Source organism: Micromys minutus (genome assembly GCF_963924665.1).
Source record: "Micromys minutus genome assembly, chromosome: 27".
Taxonomy (NCBI): Eukaryota; Metazoa; Chordata; class Mammalia; order Rodentia; family Muridae; genus Micromys; species Micromys minutus.
The window spans coordinates 22,749,594-22,764,100 of record NC_137962.1 but is presented as its reverse complement, the minus strand read 5'-3'; the positions used below and the strand labels follow the sequence as shown (position 1 = coordinate 22,764,100).

Genomic DNA, 14,507 nt, shown 5'->3' with positions numbered 1-14,507 from the left:
GCCCTGGAGGGTTACCATGGCAAAGCCTCAAAGGTGGGAACTGTAGGGCTACGTGAGTTCTCCTTGGCTAGTGTGGTAGTGTACGTGGTCATTTTGGCAGTGAATGAGCCCGTGAGTATAAAGGCAGAGGAAGGAGGCCGCACAGTGACCTACTCTCCTGGGTCAGAATAACACAGACAGGCGGCAGGATACGCAGGGTTACGGTAGGGACGATGGGTATGTTGTACCCTTTGTAGGTATCACCAGGCTCTGGGCAGGTAGGGCTAGAATTGGGGGGAGGTACAGGTACCTGTCCTTGAGGAATGGACCCATCTTTTCGCCTGCCTCCCTTGACACAGGCAGGAGCCCCTTGTGGTGGAGGCATCCCCAGGCAGAGCCGACCCTCTACCCCCCAAGTTGAGTTTCTTTGTCAAATAAGCAGCAGCTTCTCCTAACTGAGGTCTCAAGGGACAGGAGCAACCTGTGGTCTACAGGAAAGGGAGACCAGGTGTTAGGCTGGACAGGAGAAAGGGTGAGCCAGACAGACACAGGCCACGGTAGAGGAAGGACTGAACTCCAGAAAGGGCAGGAGGCACTGCTGGGCTGCAACCAGCCCAGGGCCTGGGCACAGGGCCCCGGAGGAGCGGCCCTACCCAGGCACCATTGCAGGCCACCCTGGTCAGGAGATCTCATTGCCAAACACCTCGAGCACAAGGGGCGTGAGCTTCATGCTGTTCTCCGGCTGGAAGGAGAGGGAACGGTACTGTTTGGAGTGCTCCTCGTTGAGGCTGCGCAGGTCAGCTAGCTTCTGGATCATCTTGGCATAGAGCTGGTGGCTCCCCGGGGGCGGGTGGCGGCAGCGGATGTAGGTCTGCAGCGTGTTGGATAGGCGGTCCTGAATGGCTTCAACCAGCTTGGCATCCTGTACCCCAGGTCGGTCTGTGTCACAGGGGATGGAAGGAGACACAGGGATGTTCACTGCTCAGTCTTACAGTAGCCAGCCATCAGACAGGTCTCCTATGTCAGCATCGCCCCCACCCCCCGCCAACCCCTGATGCCATCCCCCTGCACTGGGGACCAAATCTTTTCGTGGGCTCATCTGGTCCTGTTCCCAACTCACCCCACTCCTTCTATCTCTAGGTTCAGTCCTTGCTTTGGTGTTCAGGTATTTCCCACTCTGGCTAACATCTCCCCCTTTGCCGGGACGTCAGCTCTTGTCTTTTCCCCTGACGGACTGGTTACCATGGAACTGACGCAAAGCTCTTCCCGAAGAAGGCTGTTCCTGATAACCCTCCATCTCCGTGCCCCAGCTCTATGCCAGGATCTCTCCAGTAGCATCTTCATATTCAAAACTCGTTATAGTGCAGGTGGGACCATACCAGCATCTGTCCTCCCCTAACTCTCATGGGAGGGAAGTCCATCCTTTTTGCTGTGACTTTCTGTGTCTTGTCCAGTGTCTTGTCATAGTAGGTGCTCAGTAAATCATTACTGAGCATGTGACTAGGTGAGCATGTGCCAGCAGGACAGCAGGCGGGAAGCCTGTGTCTATTCCTTGGGCCTTCAGCCTTGGCATTCCTGGCCACAAGCCACTAGTTTGTCCCCTGTGTACTCAAGATCCAGGCGGAGTCAGGGCTCTGTTCTTTGGGTTTTATCACGGATACAACATTTCAAGACCACAACAACCTCCTTCTCAGTTTTTCTCCCCCCTTGGGTCATATCCCATAGCCTCCAAAGTCAACTAAGGCAGAAGCATCTATTACTCCCCAAGGATTGGTGCCCTGCCTCTGAGGAACCTCAGGTGACTGGAAAGTTCATCCGAGGTCACACACAAACAGAGTCTGAGCTGAGTATTGGCAACACCGAGTCCTATGGAAACCCTGCGCATCTAGTTCCTCAAAGTCCTATACCTTGGCCTCCCTAAGACGCAGCCACATGTGCCGAGTGACCCCTCCACATGCCTTCTGGGTTATGCAAACCCAGCAAAGCGAGCATTTCCTCATCTCCTCACGGCGTCTCTCGTTCATTCCTCCCTCAGACTGCTCTGCGGGCTCTGAACAGGTCTGTCACTCACGGTCCCCACCGTGTCCCAGGTCTCCCCGGCTCCTCCCTGCCAGGTCCTTACCTGGGGAGACAATGCAGATGGCCATGAGAAGGACGTGCTCTTCCTCGTGCAAGTTCAGCTTCTTCAGCCCCACCTGGAACTTTATGAGGGGCTCAATCAGATCCAGGGTGTGCCCAGCTGTGAGAGAGAACAGCCAGGGTGACTTAGAGACATTCACCCCAGGGCATTACCCCTTCCCTCCTCTCGGTTGTTGCTCCCCTTCCACATATCCAGTCAACCCCCCACGAGTCGTGCCAGGGTAGAGTCTGGGAGCCCAAGGGAATATAGGTGGGAGTCCCACCGCACCTTTGGAGACATCAGTGATGTCATACTTGTAGTCCTGGCTGCCGCAGTCCCAGGACATGTCATCCATGGTGAAAGACTGATTGGAACGTAACATGATCACCTCGATGGCACTTGACTTAAGCAGGACAATCTGGTCATCGGAAGTAAGATCTCTGTTAGGGAAGGAGGGCGGGGAGAAGTCAGGTTAGTTCAAGTCACAGGCACTCGGTTAGAGTTTGGGCAGGGATACACCTGCTGGCTGACCAGCACATGTATGGCTCTTCCATCCAGGGGTTCCAGCCTGGCTAGAGCAGGAAGGACGGTATCTGGAGGGAGAGAACCCAAGGCTGTCCCAATAGCTCAGTGACTGACAGCCACAGCTACCATGGACAGGAAGGGACAGCCAAAGGAAGCTCCCTGTGTTGTAGCACACAACACAGGTTTGTAAACGGGGTAGCTCCTGTCAGCACCTGTGGTTCCAGTTGTCTAGTTCTCAGTAGCAACTATAGACAATTCTGTCTCCAGGATACCTCCTGAGCCCTCGACTTCTTCCAGCTCACACTAGGACTGCCCTGTCTCAGAGCGCTATCATTTGGGGGGGGGAAGTGTTTGGGTGCATGTATATGTACAGAGGTCAGAGGCTGATGTCCAATGCCTTTGATCAAACATTGTGTGGAGACAGGGTCTCTTGCTGAACCCAGAGCTGGCTGTTTCAGATCGGCTGCCTGGCTAGTAAGGCATAGGAATCGACTTGCCTCCCTATGCTAGCGCTGGGGTTACAGATGTAAACCGCCACATCTGGCTTTTAAGTGGGGTTTGGGGATCTGAACTCAGCTCCTCATGCTTGCATGGCTGGCACTGATCTACTGAGCTGTCTCCAGAGCTGTGGTCGTTTGAATGAGAATGGTCTCCACAGGGCCATATATTTGAATGATTAGTCATCAGGAGTGGAGCTATTTGGGAAGGATAAGGGGGCATGGCCTTGCAGAGTAAGTGTGGTCTTGTTGGAGGGTGTGTATCACTGGGGGGGTTGGGCTTTAAGGTTCAAAATGCCCAAACCAGGCTCACAGACCCTCTGAAACTGTAAGTAAGTCTCCCGCCCCCCTCCCCCACCGCCAGTTAAACACAAGAGTTGCCTTGGTTATGGAGTCTCTTCACATAACACTATGACAATGGCCCTCCGTGGTTTGTGCAACAGCTTCCTACTGGAATTCCAGAGTCTCAAGCCTCTTATTAACTTTCCTATTGATGTTACAGGGCAATGTTATTCTTGCGCCCGAGATCCTCCCTAGAATCAAACACCCCAAGATCAAGTCCAGACTCCACAATTTGGCAGTGGCTGGTCTTTCCAGGCCTCTTTCCCATTCCGAATGCCACCCCTCCTCCATTCTTGCAGCACAGGGGGGCTATTCTGCATTCAGTTGCTATGCACTCCTGCACGCTGCACCTTCGAATATGCAGCTTCAGCTGGGAACAACTCTTTCCTTCGATCCTTTTTAAAATTACATAATAAGCACCTCGCTGGGTTCAGAAACACCTTCTAATGCTTCATCACATCTTGCCGGCCTGCAAACCAGTGTGCTGTCTGCTGCATCCAGACCTCCACCTGTCTGGCTTTCCCCGACACCAGTGCATACTGATGGTGCTCACCTTTGACCTCTCCCTTCCTGTCCTTGCCTCTGTCTCTGCTGTTTAGCATTCTGGTTCTAGGTAGCCCAACCCAGCTGGAGCTGCCTCTGCCTCATGAGAGGTTCCCAGTTCTAACTTCTGTTTGTAAGCTACTGAGAGCCAACACCAAGTCCTAACTACCTTATTGTTTTCCACACAACAATTACTGAAGGCTGGGGAGAAGATCAATAAACAGGTTGGTGTGACAAGAGGCCAATCTTCTGAGTCAGGAGCTGGGCTTGTCTGAGCAATGGCTGGGGGTGGGGAGCAGGTTGACAGGCCAATTTGCTTCTGGCTTTCCCTCCTTTCCTTTCCCCACTGTCTGGACTCCTCCATAGGAGTCTCCTGTAGACAGGATGAGACTTTCTGCAGCACTTCAGGATGTAATTTCCGGGAAACAGTTGATAAAGGGTGGGAAGGGAATGGCTTCCATGGCTAGAGGGGTAGCCAAGGGTCAGGACGGAGAACCCCACCCACAATAGATGTGACATTTGGAAGGCTCCGATTGGAGACTACTTGGCTAGTTCTACTTCAGCATGCTTGACGCAGGGCTGTGCGGGCTCCTGCAGAGTTCTCCAAGAGCCAAGCTTACAGCCTCTGGACCCAGCTGTATGCCTGGTCAATGGCCTGTCCTTCTGTCTGTCCCTAACCAATAGGATCATACACTTGCACATGTTCTAACAGCACACAAAGCCACCAGGCTTCCCCATTAGCTGGGAGAGCCTCCTAACCGTAGCTAATTGAGTTTTTTTCTTTTAAAGAATTCATTTCATGCAAGTACACTGTCGCCCCCTTCAGACACACCAGAAGAGGGCATCAGATCCCATTACAGATGGCTGTGTGCCGCCATGTGGTTGCTGGGAATTGAACTCAGGACCTCTGGAAGAGTGGCCAGTGCTCTTAACCGCTGAGCCATCTCTCCAGCCCTAGTTTAATTTTTAAAAATGTATTTGTCACTACTATTGTGCGTGAGGGGTGTGTGCACATGTGTCATGGCATACTGTAGAGGTCAGCCGGACACTTCTGGAGAACCAGTTCTCTCTTCTCTGTTTCCACCTCTGATTCTGGGAAACTGACCTTAGGGCATTTGGCTGGAAAGCACTTTCACCCTCCAAACCTCCCCCCAGCCCCCAAGAACTATAATGTCCTAATCGTTGACAAATAGATTAACAATATGGTATCTAAATAGTTAATGCCCATTTAAAAAGTGATAGCATTCAGGAGGCTGAAGTAGGAGGAGTTTGAGTCCAGTTTGGGCTACAGGGTAAGTTCCAGACCAGCCTGAGTGTCAAAGTGAAGATGTCACGACAAAAGCAAGGAAACAAACAATAATGCTAACACCGCTTCCGTCCTAGCTCCCTATTAAATCTTGGGGAGTGAAGAAAACATATAAAGGCATGTTAGAAAACAGCTTAGTTCTTAGTAGGTAGACGGTACCATGTTGCAACATAGCAACACACAAGGCATCTTGGCTGCATCTCATTTCTGCCCCTCCATGTGACTGCGAGGAAGGTCTTTTCTCAGAACTGGTGCCTGGAAGTGAGCCGTCAGGATTCCAGTAGGAGCCGTGTCTTGTGATTCAGACAGACTACGGTGGTGAGGGAAACCTACCAGGATTACACGTGCCGCTGGGAAAAGCAGGGACTTTCTAACCATGGTTCCGGGAAACGGGAAGGGAGCTTGCTCTGCTCTCCTTAGCACTAACCCGGGGCCTGGCTGAGGGCTGGCTCTCCACAGCTGTGGCCACTCCTGGGCACCTGAGATGCTCCCTGGAACTCTGTTGCTGTCTGGCCAGCCCCTCCCTGCCAGTCTTCCCACGGTGCTGTACCTCCAGCAAATTTCCAGCAGAGTTCTTATCTCTTGGCAGTCTTTTGTTCACCTACCTATCTCTCCCATCAGACCCTGAATCCCTGGAGGCCAGAGACAATATTCTAATCAACTTCAGTCCCTTGCGGTTGATACACAAAAGCTGCTGAATGGAAGGGATAAGCGACTGAGTAGGAAAGAACCTAGGGTGAGGGAGCCTCGCATCCTCCAGCCTGTGACCGGAGGAGTCCCCAGAAATGCAAGTGAGGCAGCAGGCATTTAGCTCTTGAGCAGCGGTGGTCACGCACCCTACGTCTCCGGGTACGGCAGCCTGCGCATGCTCAGCCTGTATCCACGGCTGCGCATCCGGGCTCACAGCGCCTCCTGCGTGAACTTCTTTTGAAGCACGAAGAGAGAGGTTTGTGGGTGAGCTGTAACCGACTGAAGGGTGGGAGGTAGGGTGGGGGAGCAGAGCCAAGGGTGCCCTTCTGTGCCGTGCAAGGCCAGAAGAGCCTAACGAGTCCTGCCCTGGCTTGGTCCTGTGCCCATGCGTTGTCTTATCCCATCCCCCACCCCTCACCTACACAGACGTCTCGTCCCGCCTTTCCCCACCTGTCTCCCTCGCCTTCGGGCAGCAAGATCAAAGTTGCCAAGGATGCAACTACTGTTCTCAGAAAAACACGACTCAGTGTGGAAACCGCAGACCCAGAGAGCTGCAGGGCTGGCTCCTGGCCAGGCGCAGCATCCCTTTGGTCTAGTCAGGGTATCCACATTTCTGTACTCCCAGAGCTCCGGGAAAGGCCTGGTCCGTTTTTTGTTACAAAGCTGCTTGCTCTGAAACTTTCTCAGGCCACGCTGAAGAAAGAGAAGCCAACCGGAGGGTGTTTGGCATCCGTTTAGCCCACGCTGCAACAATACCTGGGCGGCTCTCATCTCTATTCCCCTAACTTTAGCCACGACTACAGCGCTGAGCTAGCGAACCCGGTGGGGGACATGAGGCCTGAAAGGAAAGGACGGAGTAGATTGTCTCAGCCTTGGAGAGAGTGTGGGGGAGAGAGTAACTGTTAAGAGCTGACACATGGGAGGGAAACTAGCTGAGGTACTTGGGAAGGGTGGGTGTTGGGTGGTCTGGGTTAAAGATGGTTCTCAATGCGCTCAATAATAGCCTCCTCTACCGCTTCCAAACACCAAACTTTGGCATATGGAGGGGGTCTCAGGGGCCACCCGTCCACACTTTCCCACACTACAGTGAGGGAAGATGGTGCTCAGAGAGAAGAGTGCTCCTTAGGATCAGGTGGAAGCCAGCTACTTCCAGAAGGACTTCAGTACTGTGGAGTGTTTTGATTTCAGTATTTACACAAAACACGACTTTGGAAGACTTGGGGTCTGCAGGTAGCGGCGGAAGTATGATAGGAGGAGCTGCAACTGGTGCTACATAAAATGTGCTCCCTGTTGCACAGCAGGGCTCTGCGGGTGAAGCAGGGTCACACAGGAGCCTCGGTGTGCCCAGATGGCTGACAGAGCAGACCTTGTTCCTATTGCCAGAGCTGAATGTGCAGTGTGTGTGTGTGACTGTGTGTGTGACTGTGTGACTGTGTGTGTGACTATGTGTGTGTGTGTGTGTGAGTGTGTGACTGTGTGTGTGACTGTGTGTGTGTGTGTGAGTGTGTGACTGTGTGTGTGACTGTGTGTGTGACTGTGTGTGTCTGTGTATGTGTGTGGCTGTGTGTGTGTGTGTGACTGTGTGTGTGTTTGTGTGTGTGTGTGTGACTGTGTGTGTGTGACTGTGTGTGTGTGACTGTGTGTCTCAACACTGCTTGTCATGTTTCTCGTCCACATGTCAGTCACTGATCCTGACTGAGTTGGTGAGCAGGATAAAACAGCACTCGGGCAGTTGTGTCCTGCTGGGAGGCGCTGTGTCAGCTCTGCGAACTGCCTTTGCTGAGAGAACGCTGTGGTACTGCAGACAAGAGCTAACCGCTTTCCCTCACGGTGGTGGACAAACCCACGAAAGTCACCTCCTCTTAGCTTCTACCCAAAGGTGTCCAGTGACAAATCACTTCCAGTCCCAGGCGCCAACACCAGAGTCTAGTTTCAGTGTTTGGAAAGTAGGCTAGCCTCAGCTATGGCTACCATGGGCAGTGATGGCCACATTATGGACAGGTTTTACAGAAATGTACCTAATGAACTTTTGGAAACAGTGGAGTATTAAATATACACCAATATAAATTTAACCATATTTCAGTATATATAAAAACTGACAACATTACATTGTTTCAAGAATATGGATATTCAGATATAAGTAACATACATCTCATTATCTTATTTTTATATGTATACACACATATATAAATATGCACACATATACATTTGTATTTATATATAATATATAAAATTATATTTGTATAATATATACAATATATGTATAATATAATAAGTTATATATAATTTATATATATATATGGTATCTGTGTGTGTGCAGGTATGTGTATGCATGTTCATATGTGTATAGACATGTGTGGGCATGTGTATGCAGGCCAGAGGTCAACACTGTCTACCACCCTTGATCTCTCATAACTTTATATATTGGAGCAAAGTCCTCTGAGTCCTGGAGCTGGCTGATTTAGCTAGTTCATGTAGCCAGCTCTGAGGATGCCCTCTGCCTCAGATTGCTGGGATTTGTATCAAACTAGCCTGGATTTTTTTTTTTTTTTAATCTTTATGCCCGGGTGTTTGTACATCTGTATACCACATACATGCAGTACCTGTGGAGGCCAAAAGAGGGCACTCAATATCCTGAAACTGGAGTTACAGACAGTTGTGAACTATCATGTAGGTGCTGGGAATCGAACTTGGGCCCTTTGGCAGAACAGTCAGTGTTCTTAAACCAGCTCTCCAGTTTTGGCGTGGGTTTCTTTACGTGGGTATTAAGGATCTGAACTCTGTTCTTCATGCTTATACAGCGAGTGCTCTTAACCACTGAGCCATCTCCCCAGCTCCAAACGCAATTATTAATCATCGAAACAAAGTGACATAAATGGGAAAATCTGTAATGAACGAGCCTGTACAGAAAAATGCCTACTCTGGTAGAGTCTTCATATCTACCTCTTTTGGTAAGAAGGTTTAGTATGATTAGGAGATGATATTTTGATACAGATCTGAGGAAGGAATGCCTGGGTCATGTATGCCAGTGAACCTGCCGCCATTTCCCTGGGATTCCTGAATTCCTTCCCAAGTCCAGGAGTCCTATACCTTGTCTTCACTGTGCACATGCAGGGTCTAAAGGGATGATGTAAGAGCTAGTTGCAAGCCAGAGGAATTGAGTAAGAACCAGGAGTCCTTGGGCTGGTTCTGACATCCTAAAAGGATCTTAGGAGGTCGTGAAACCTTGGTGGGATTTTGTTTCATTCTCCGGAAGGTGAGCAAAGAAGATGCTCTCGGGACTGGCTCTCAACATCATGCTGGACAACTACATGTACAGAAGACTAGTCCTGGCCTGGTCCAGGGGTTCTGGTTAGGCCCTCTGAGGTAGGCCTGAGGCTGTGTTTAGAGGAAGCAGTGGAAAGCTGCTAAGCACCTTCTAGGTCCTAATGGGATTCTGACAGTTCACACACGGGGAGAGCTTCTTACCTGAATCCTGGGATCATCTTGGCAAAGCCGATGACCTTTTGGATGCTGTAACTGACAAGGTCAGCCAGGTGGGGCAACATGGAGAGAGGAGACAGGTCCAGAGTCACAGACGGGTCATCAGAGTCCTCTTCGTTCAGATCCAGGTGGGAAAAGCCCGGTGGTTCCATCATGTCTGGGGAGGAGGAGGAAAGGCAGAAATACTAAGGACACCCAGACCAGGCCCTTCTGGGCAGTCAGCTGAGGAGACAATGGTGACTGCCTTTTCTCAGGGTCTGTTCCTCCCTAGCCCTTCTCCGTGTCTCTCCCCATCTCATACTTTAACTGTGTGAGGGAGTAAATTCAATCCAAGGAGCCTAGATACTCAGGAAAAAAATTCTTCCTAGATATAACTTTGCAAAGCATGCAGTTCCTACTGATCTCAGCTGAAAAAATGTGTTTGGGACCCCTCAGCCCATGGGGCAATAAGCTCCCCTACAAAGTAAAGCAGGGGAAGGGAGGATGGGAATGGGGGGAACTGGGAAAGGGGATAACATTTGAAATGTAAACACACCAACTATCCAATTAAAAAAAAGAAAAAAAAAAGAAGACTGAAGCTATAAAGAATAGACAAAAAAAGAAAGAAAAGAAAAAGTAACTACAAGGTAGAGGATATTTGCATTTTCCAACTGTACACTGGAAGCTAATATAAACTTGATGCTGGTATTTGTAAAGACTGAAGCATCAAAAACTCTTTTGCAGTGATGGATTCTACTGAAGAAGTGTAGTTGGGCAGGTAACTTAAAAAGCAATTTGAGGGCTGAGAGATGGCTCAGCGGTTAAGAGCACTGACTGCTCTTCCAGAGGTCCTGAGTTCAATTCCCAGCAACCACATGGTGGCTCACAACCATCTGTAATGGGATCTGACACCCTCTTCTGGTATTCATGAAGAGATAGACAGTGTATATGTAACATAAATACATCTTTAAAAAAAAAGCAATTTGAAATTTGGAGGGAAAAGCCTCTAGCTGCTGGGTGTGGTCGTGTGTGCCTGTCAAGTTAGTTCTCAAGAGGTGGAGACATGGCTGAGGATGGATGAACTGAGATCGATAGATGGATGGACTGGACTGTTAAAACTTTTTAAAAAAGATTTATTTATTTATTTTAAGTGAGTACACTGCAGCTGTTTTTAGACAGACCAGAGTATCCCATTGCAGATGGTTGTGAGCCACCATGTGATTGCTGGGAATTGAACTCAGGACCTCTGGAAGAGCAGTCAGTGCTCTAACCACTGAACCATTTCTCCAGCCCATAGACAGAGTCTTAATTTATAGCTCTGGCTGACCTGGAACTCACTATGTAAACTAGGGTGGTCTTGAACTCACAGGGATCTGCTTTCTACCTCTAACATCTGGGTGCAGTGATTGTGTGCCCAAACACACACACACATACACACACACAGACTTGTTTTGATGCTTCAATCTTTATAAATACCAGCATCAAGTTTATATTTGGTTCCAATGTACAGTTGGAAAATGTAGATATTCTGTACCTTGTAGTGACTTGAACATGACAAAGCAGAACTTGTTGCCCATGGATTGAGGGCTCCCAAACACACACACAGGAGAGAGAGACAGAGAGACACAGGGAGAGAGACAGACAGACGGACAGACAGACAGACAGATAGACATAGATAAGCATATTATAGTTATGTGTAGAGTAACCCTGCTTCCATGCATTCATCATAAGAAAAAAACATTGGAATAAATACTTACCCAAGAGAAAAACTAGAAGACTAGGAACCAATCTAGACATCCAACAGTAGGGGGCTTTTGACTTGTTATTACAATTCACAATACCATTCAGTCTTTTAAAACTTTGGTTTTAAGTTATAAAACTTCTAGTCTGTGTGTGTGTGTGTGTGTGGTGCACACACACTCATGCACATGTGTGTCCGTGAGTCTAGAGGTCTAGTATCTGAAGGCTATAATCACACATAGTGGGGGTTCCATCCCTGCCTTCTTCCAGGCGCTAAGAGGAGGACACCGGGGCTGGTTGAGAGGTAGAAGGGGAGGGGGCAGGGCAGAATTCGGAAGGATGAATGACGCAGGATGGCAGAGGTGGATGTGTAAGAGGGCCAAAAGCAGAAATGTACAGTGTGCCATACTCTCAGGAGTAGCAGACAACAGGTTGTCCAAAGACATCATTGGTTGTCTCCCTACATCAACTTTACCTTCCAAAGAGTCCAGGACCAAAACACTGAATATTGACTCCAGGTCCCTCCAGGGAGGAAGTCAAGGATAGAGTCTGGCTCAGAGGCTGAGCTTGGACCAAGAAGGCTCATCTTTACAGCCAGTACCCCAGCTTGGTCTCTTCACAACCCCCTTTCTGTGAAAGAAGGGCTGTACTGGCTGGTTTTGTGTTAACTTGACACAAGCTGGAGTTATCACAGAGAAAGGAGCCTCAGTTGAGGAAATGCCTCCATGAGATCCAGCTGTAAGTGATCAAGGGGGGAGGGCCCAGCCCATTGTGGGTGGTGCCATCCCTGAGATGGTGGTCCTGGGTTCTATAAGAAAGCAGGTTGAGCAAGCCAGGGGAAGCAAGCCAGTGAGTGACATTCCTCCATGGCCTCTGCATCAGCTTCTGCTTTCTGACCTGCTTGAGTTCCAGTCCTGACTTCCTTGGGTGATAAACAGCATGTGGAAGTGTAAGATGAATAGACCCTTTTCTCCTCAACTGGCTTCTTGGTCACGATGCTTGTGCAGGAATAGAAACCCTGACTAAGGCTGTACTGAGAACCCTATGCCACACAAAGGATGCAAATGGGAGATTTCTCTACCCCTATAGCCTCAGGGCGGGTGAGCTCTACTACCCCACAACCCCATTTCCTTGTTAGGTAAGTGCTTCTTACCTAGTGAGGGGGTGTACAGATCCGAGCTGGAGGAGGAGGAGTCCCCGGAGTAGCTGAGCGTGGGCCTTGGAGAATAGTTCCCTGTGCTTCCCTCCAGGCGGATTGGAGGCTGGAAGACAAAGATGGGTGGTCTTTGGCAAAGAGGTCCCTATTCTAGGGCCACTCTCCTGCCTCTCAGAGCAAAGGCTTCAGCGAAGGTCTGCAGGGAGAGGAAGGGCTCACAGAGGGCAGCTCAGCCTCTGAACCTTCCCTGCTTTCCAGCCTTCCATCCCTGCTTCCTGGGGCCTGGGCTACACCTGATCTGCCATTAGCCTGGTTCAAGCCACGGGCTGACGGACATACCCGGAAGTCCCTGAAGTCGGCATAGGTGGGATCGTAGGTCTTGTGGTGGGCGTCCAGCAGGGTGGTTATGATGTGCTGCTGCTCCTCAGACAGCTTGGGCCTCAGACTGTCCTTCAAGGCCTCTTCCTCTTTTCTCTTCATGATCATCTCCCTCTTCCGCTGCACTTCCTCGTCTGTTAGGATGACTGTGGGGCAAGACAGGAAGTCCAGAGTCATGGCCCAAACTTCCAGGAACCCTTCCTCCACTACAAAAGGACCGGGACGGGCTCCTTGGTACCTAGCTGCCACGTTAGCTCCAATACCTTAACATGAAGGAAAATGTCATTTTCTACAGCAGAAGGGCAGGTGTGTGGGGGAGGAAAGGGTTAGAGAGTAACAATGTCTGGTAGCCGGAAATCGAGACTCTCAAGGACCAGTTGTGGGACCTTGGGAAAACAGCAGACTTTCTGGACTGTTTCTTTCTTCTTACTTTCCTACCTTCCTTCCTTCCTTTCTTTCTTTTTCTTTCTTTCTTTCTTTCTTTTTTTCTTTTTTTCTTTCTTTCTTTCTTTCTTTCTTTCTTTCTTTCTTTCTTCCTTTCTTCTCTTGCTTGTAAAAAGTGAGCAGTTTGGGGCATATGGCCTCTTCCAAGGTCTCTTTATTGGAGAGGATGGGAAGGGAGGAAGAGAAGGAAAAGATGGAGAAGGAGAAAACCATCCCCCAAACCTGCCTTGAAAAACGGATGTGTGTCTGGCACAATGTTAAATGCCAGTCCTTGCCCATGCTTCGTGCTCTGTGACTAGGTTTTTTCTTGTACTGGGAGTGAGATGCTCAGCAGACCCCTGTGAAGAACCCCGTGTGGAACTTAGCCATCTGCTCTATTCTTTTTTTTTTTTTTTAATTTATTTATTTCATGTATGTGAGTCCACTGTAGCTGTCATCAGACACACCAGAAGAGGGCGTCAGATCCTATTACAGATGGTTGTGAGCCTCCATGTGGTTGCTGGGAATTGAACTCAGGACCTCTGGAAGAGCAGTCAGTGCTCTTAACCACTGAGCCACCTCTCCATCCCCATCTGCTCTATTCTAATCAACATGAGAAGACGTTGCTCCTCTGATTCTCTGCAAAACAATGTCTTTGTCCTCCAGTCTTGGTACAGCAGAATGTTCTGAGCCCTCTTGGAATCCCTGGAGACTGGAGCCCCATACCCCTAGTCTGGGGCACCCTTTCCACTTGGCTAACTGTCCACGGAAGAGCCATGTCACCTGCAGGACAGTACAGGGGTTTCTGCAATGGTGCCTGACACGCTGTGTTGGGCAGCTGCTTGCAAGGGCAGGTGGGAGCAGGATGCCTGGCGCAGCAGCCAGGCAAACAGACCGCCTGGCCAGGGCTTGCAGATCCTGACGTTTGGAGTGGGCACTAGGGCCCTTAGCCTGTACCTACTCGCCCTGCGTTCCGGCTGCCAGGGCATCTGCCTACAGAGCTGAGGAGTTTCACAAGAGCAGGAGAAGGAACTGGAACCAGAGAGTAATTGGGTCGTGGGCTTCTGGAAAAGTCCAGTGACCTCAGCCCCTCATCCAGAAGGAGAGATTCAAGAGCAGTCAATGGGGGGACGGGGCTGGAGTAGTACCTATGGTAGGCCAGAGGGGACAATCAAAGCTACAGGTATAGCCGGAAAGAGAAGTATTTGGGAAAGACAGAGTCTCCTTTCCCAAGGTATACAGACAGACAGGGAACAGTACTGAGAGTAAGCCACGCCCAGGTGGCTGACTCATCTGCCCAAAGAGCTGCCAACCCTCTTCCCACATAGGGTGTTTACTCAACCCCTA

At 50.0% G+C, this 14,507-nt stretch overlaps 1 protein-coding gene across 1 annotated transcript in view; it reads right to left on the bottom strand.

The window, feature by feature from the left end:
• Positions 1-658: 658 nt before the first annotated feature.
• Positions 659-14,507, bottom strand: part of VDR (vitamin D receptor) — a gene marked incomplete at its 3' end in the record, with an annotated part of 30,790 nt that continues 16,941 nt past the window's right edge. Inside the window, exons 4-9 of the mRNA XM_080939219.1 lie at positions 12,699-12,883; positions 12,357-12,465; positions 9,470-9,641; positions 2,387-2,538; positions 2,102-2,218; positions 659-918 (exon numbers count right to left, since the gene is read on the bottom strand). Coding sequence (XP_080795345.1) covers positions 659-918; positions 2,102-2,218; positions 2,387-2,538; positions 9,470-9,641; positions 12,357-12,465; positions 12,699-12,883 — 995 coding nt within the window. The remainder of the gene's footprint in view (positions 919-2,101; positions 2,219-2,386; positions 2,539-9,469; positions 9,642-12,356; positions 12,466-12,698; positions 12,884-14,507) is intronic.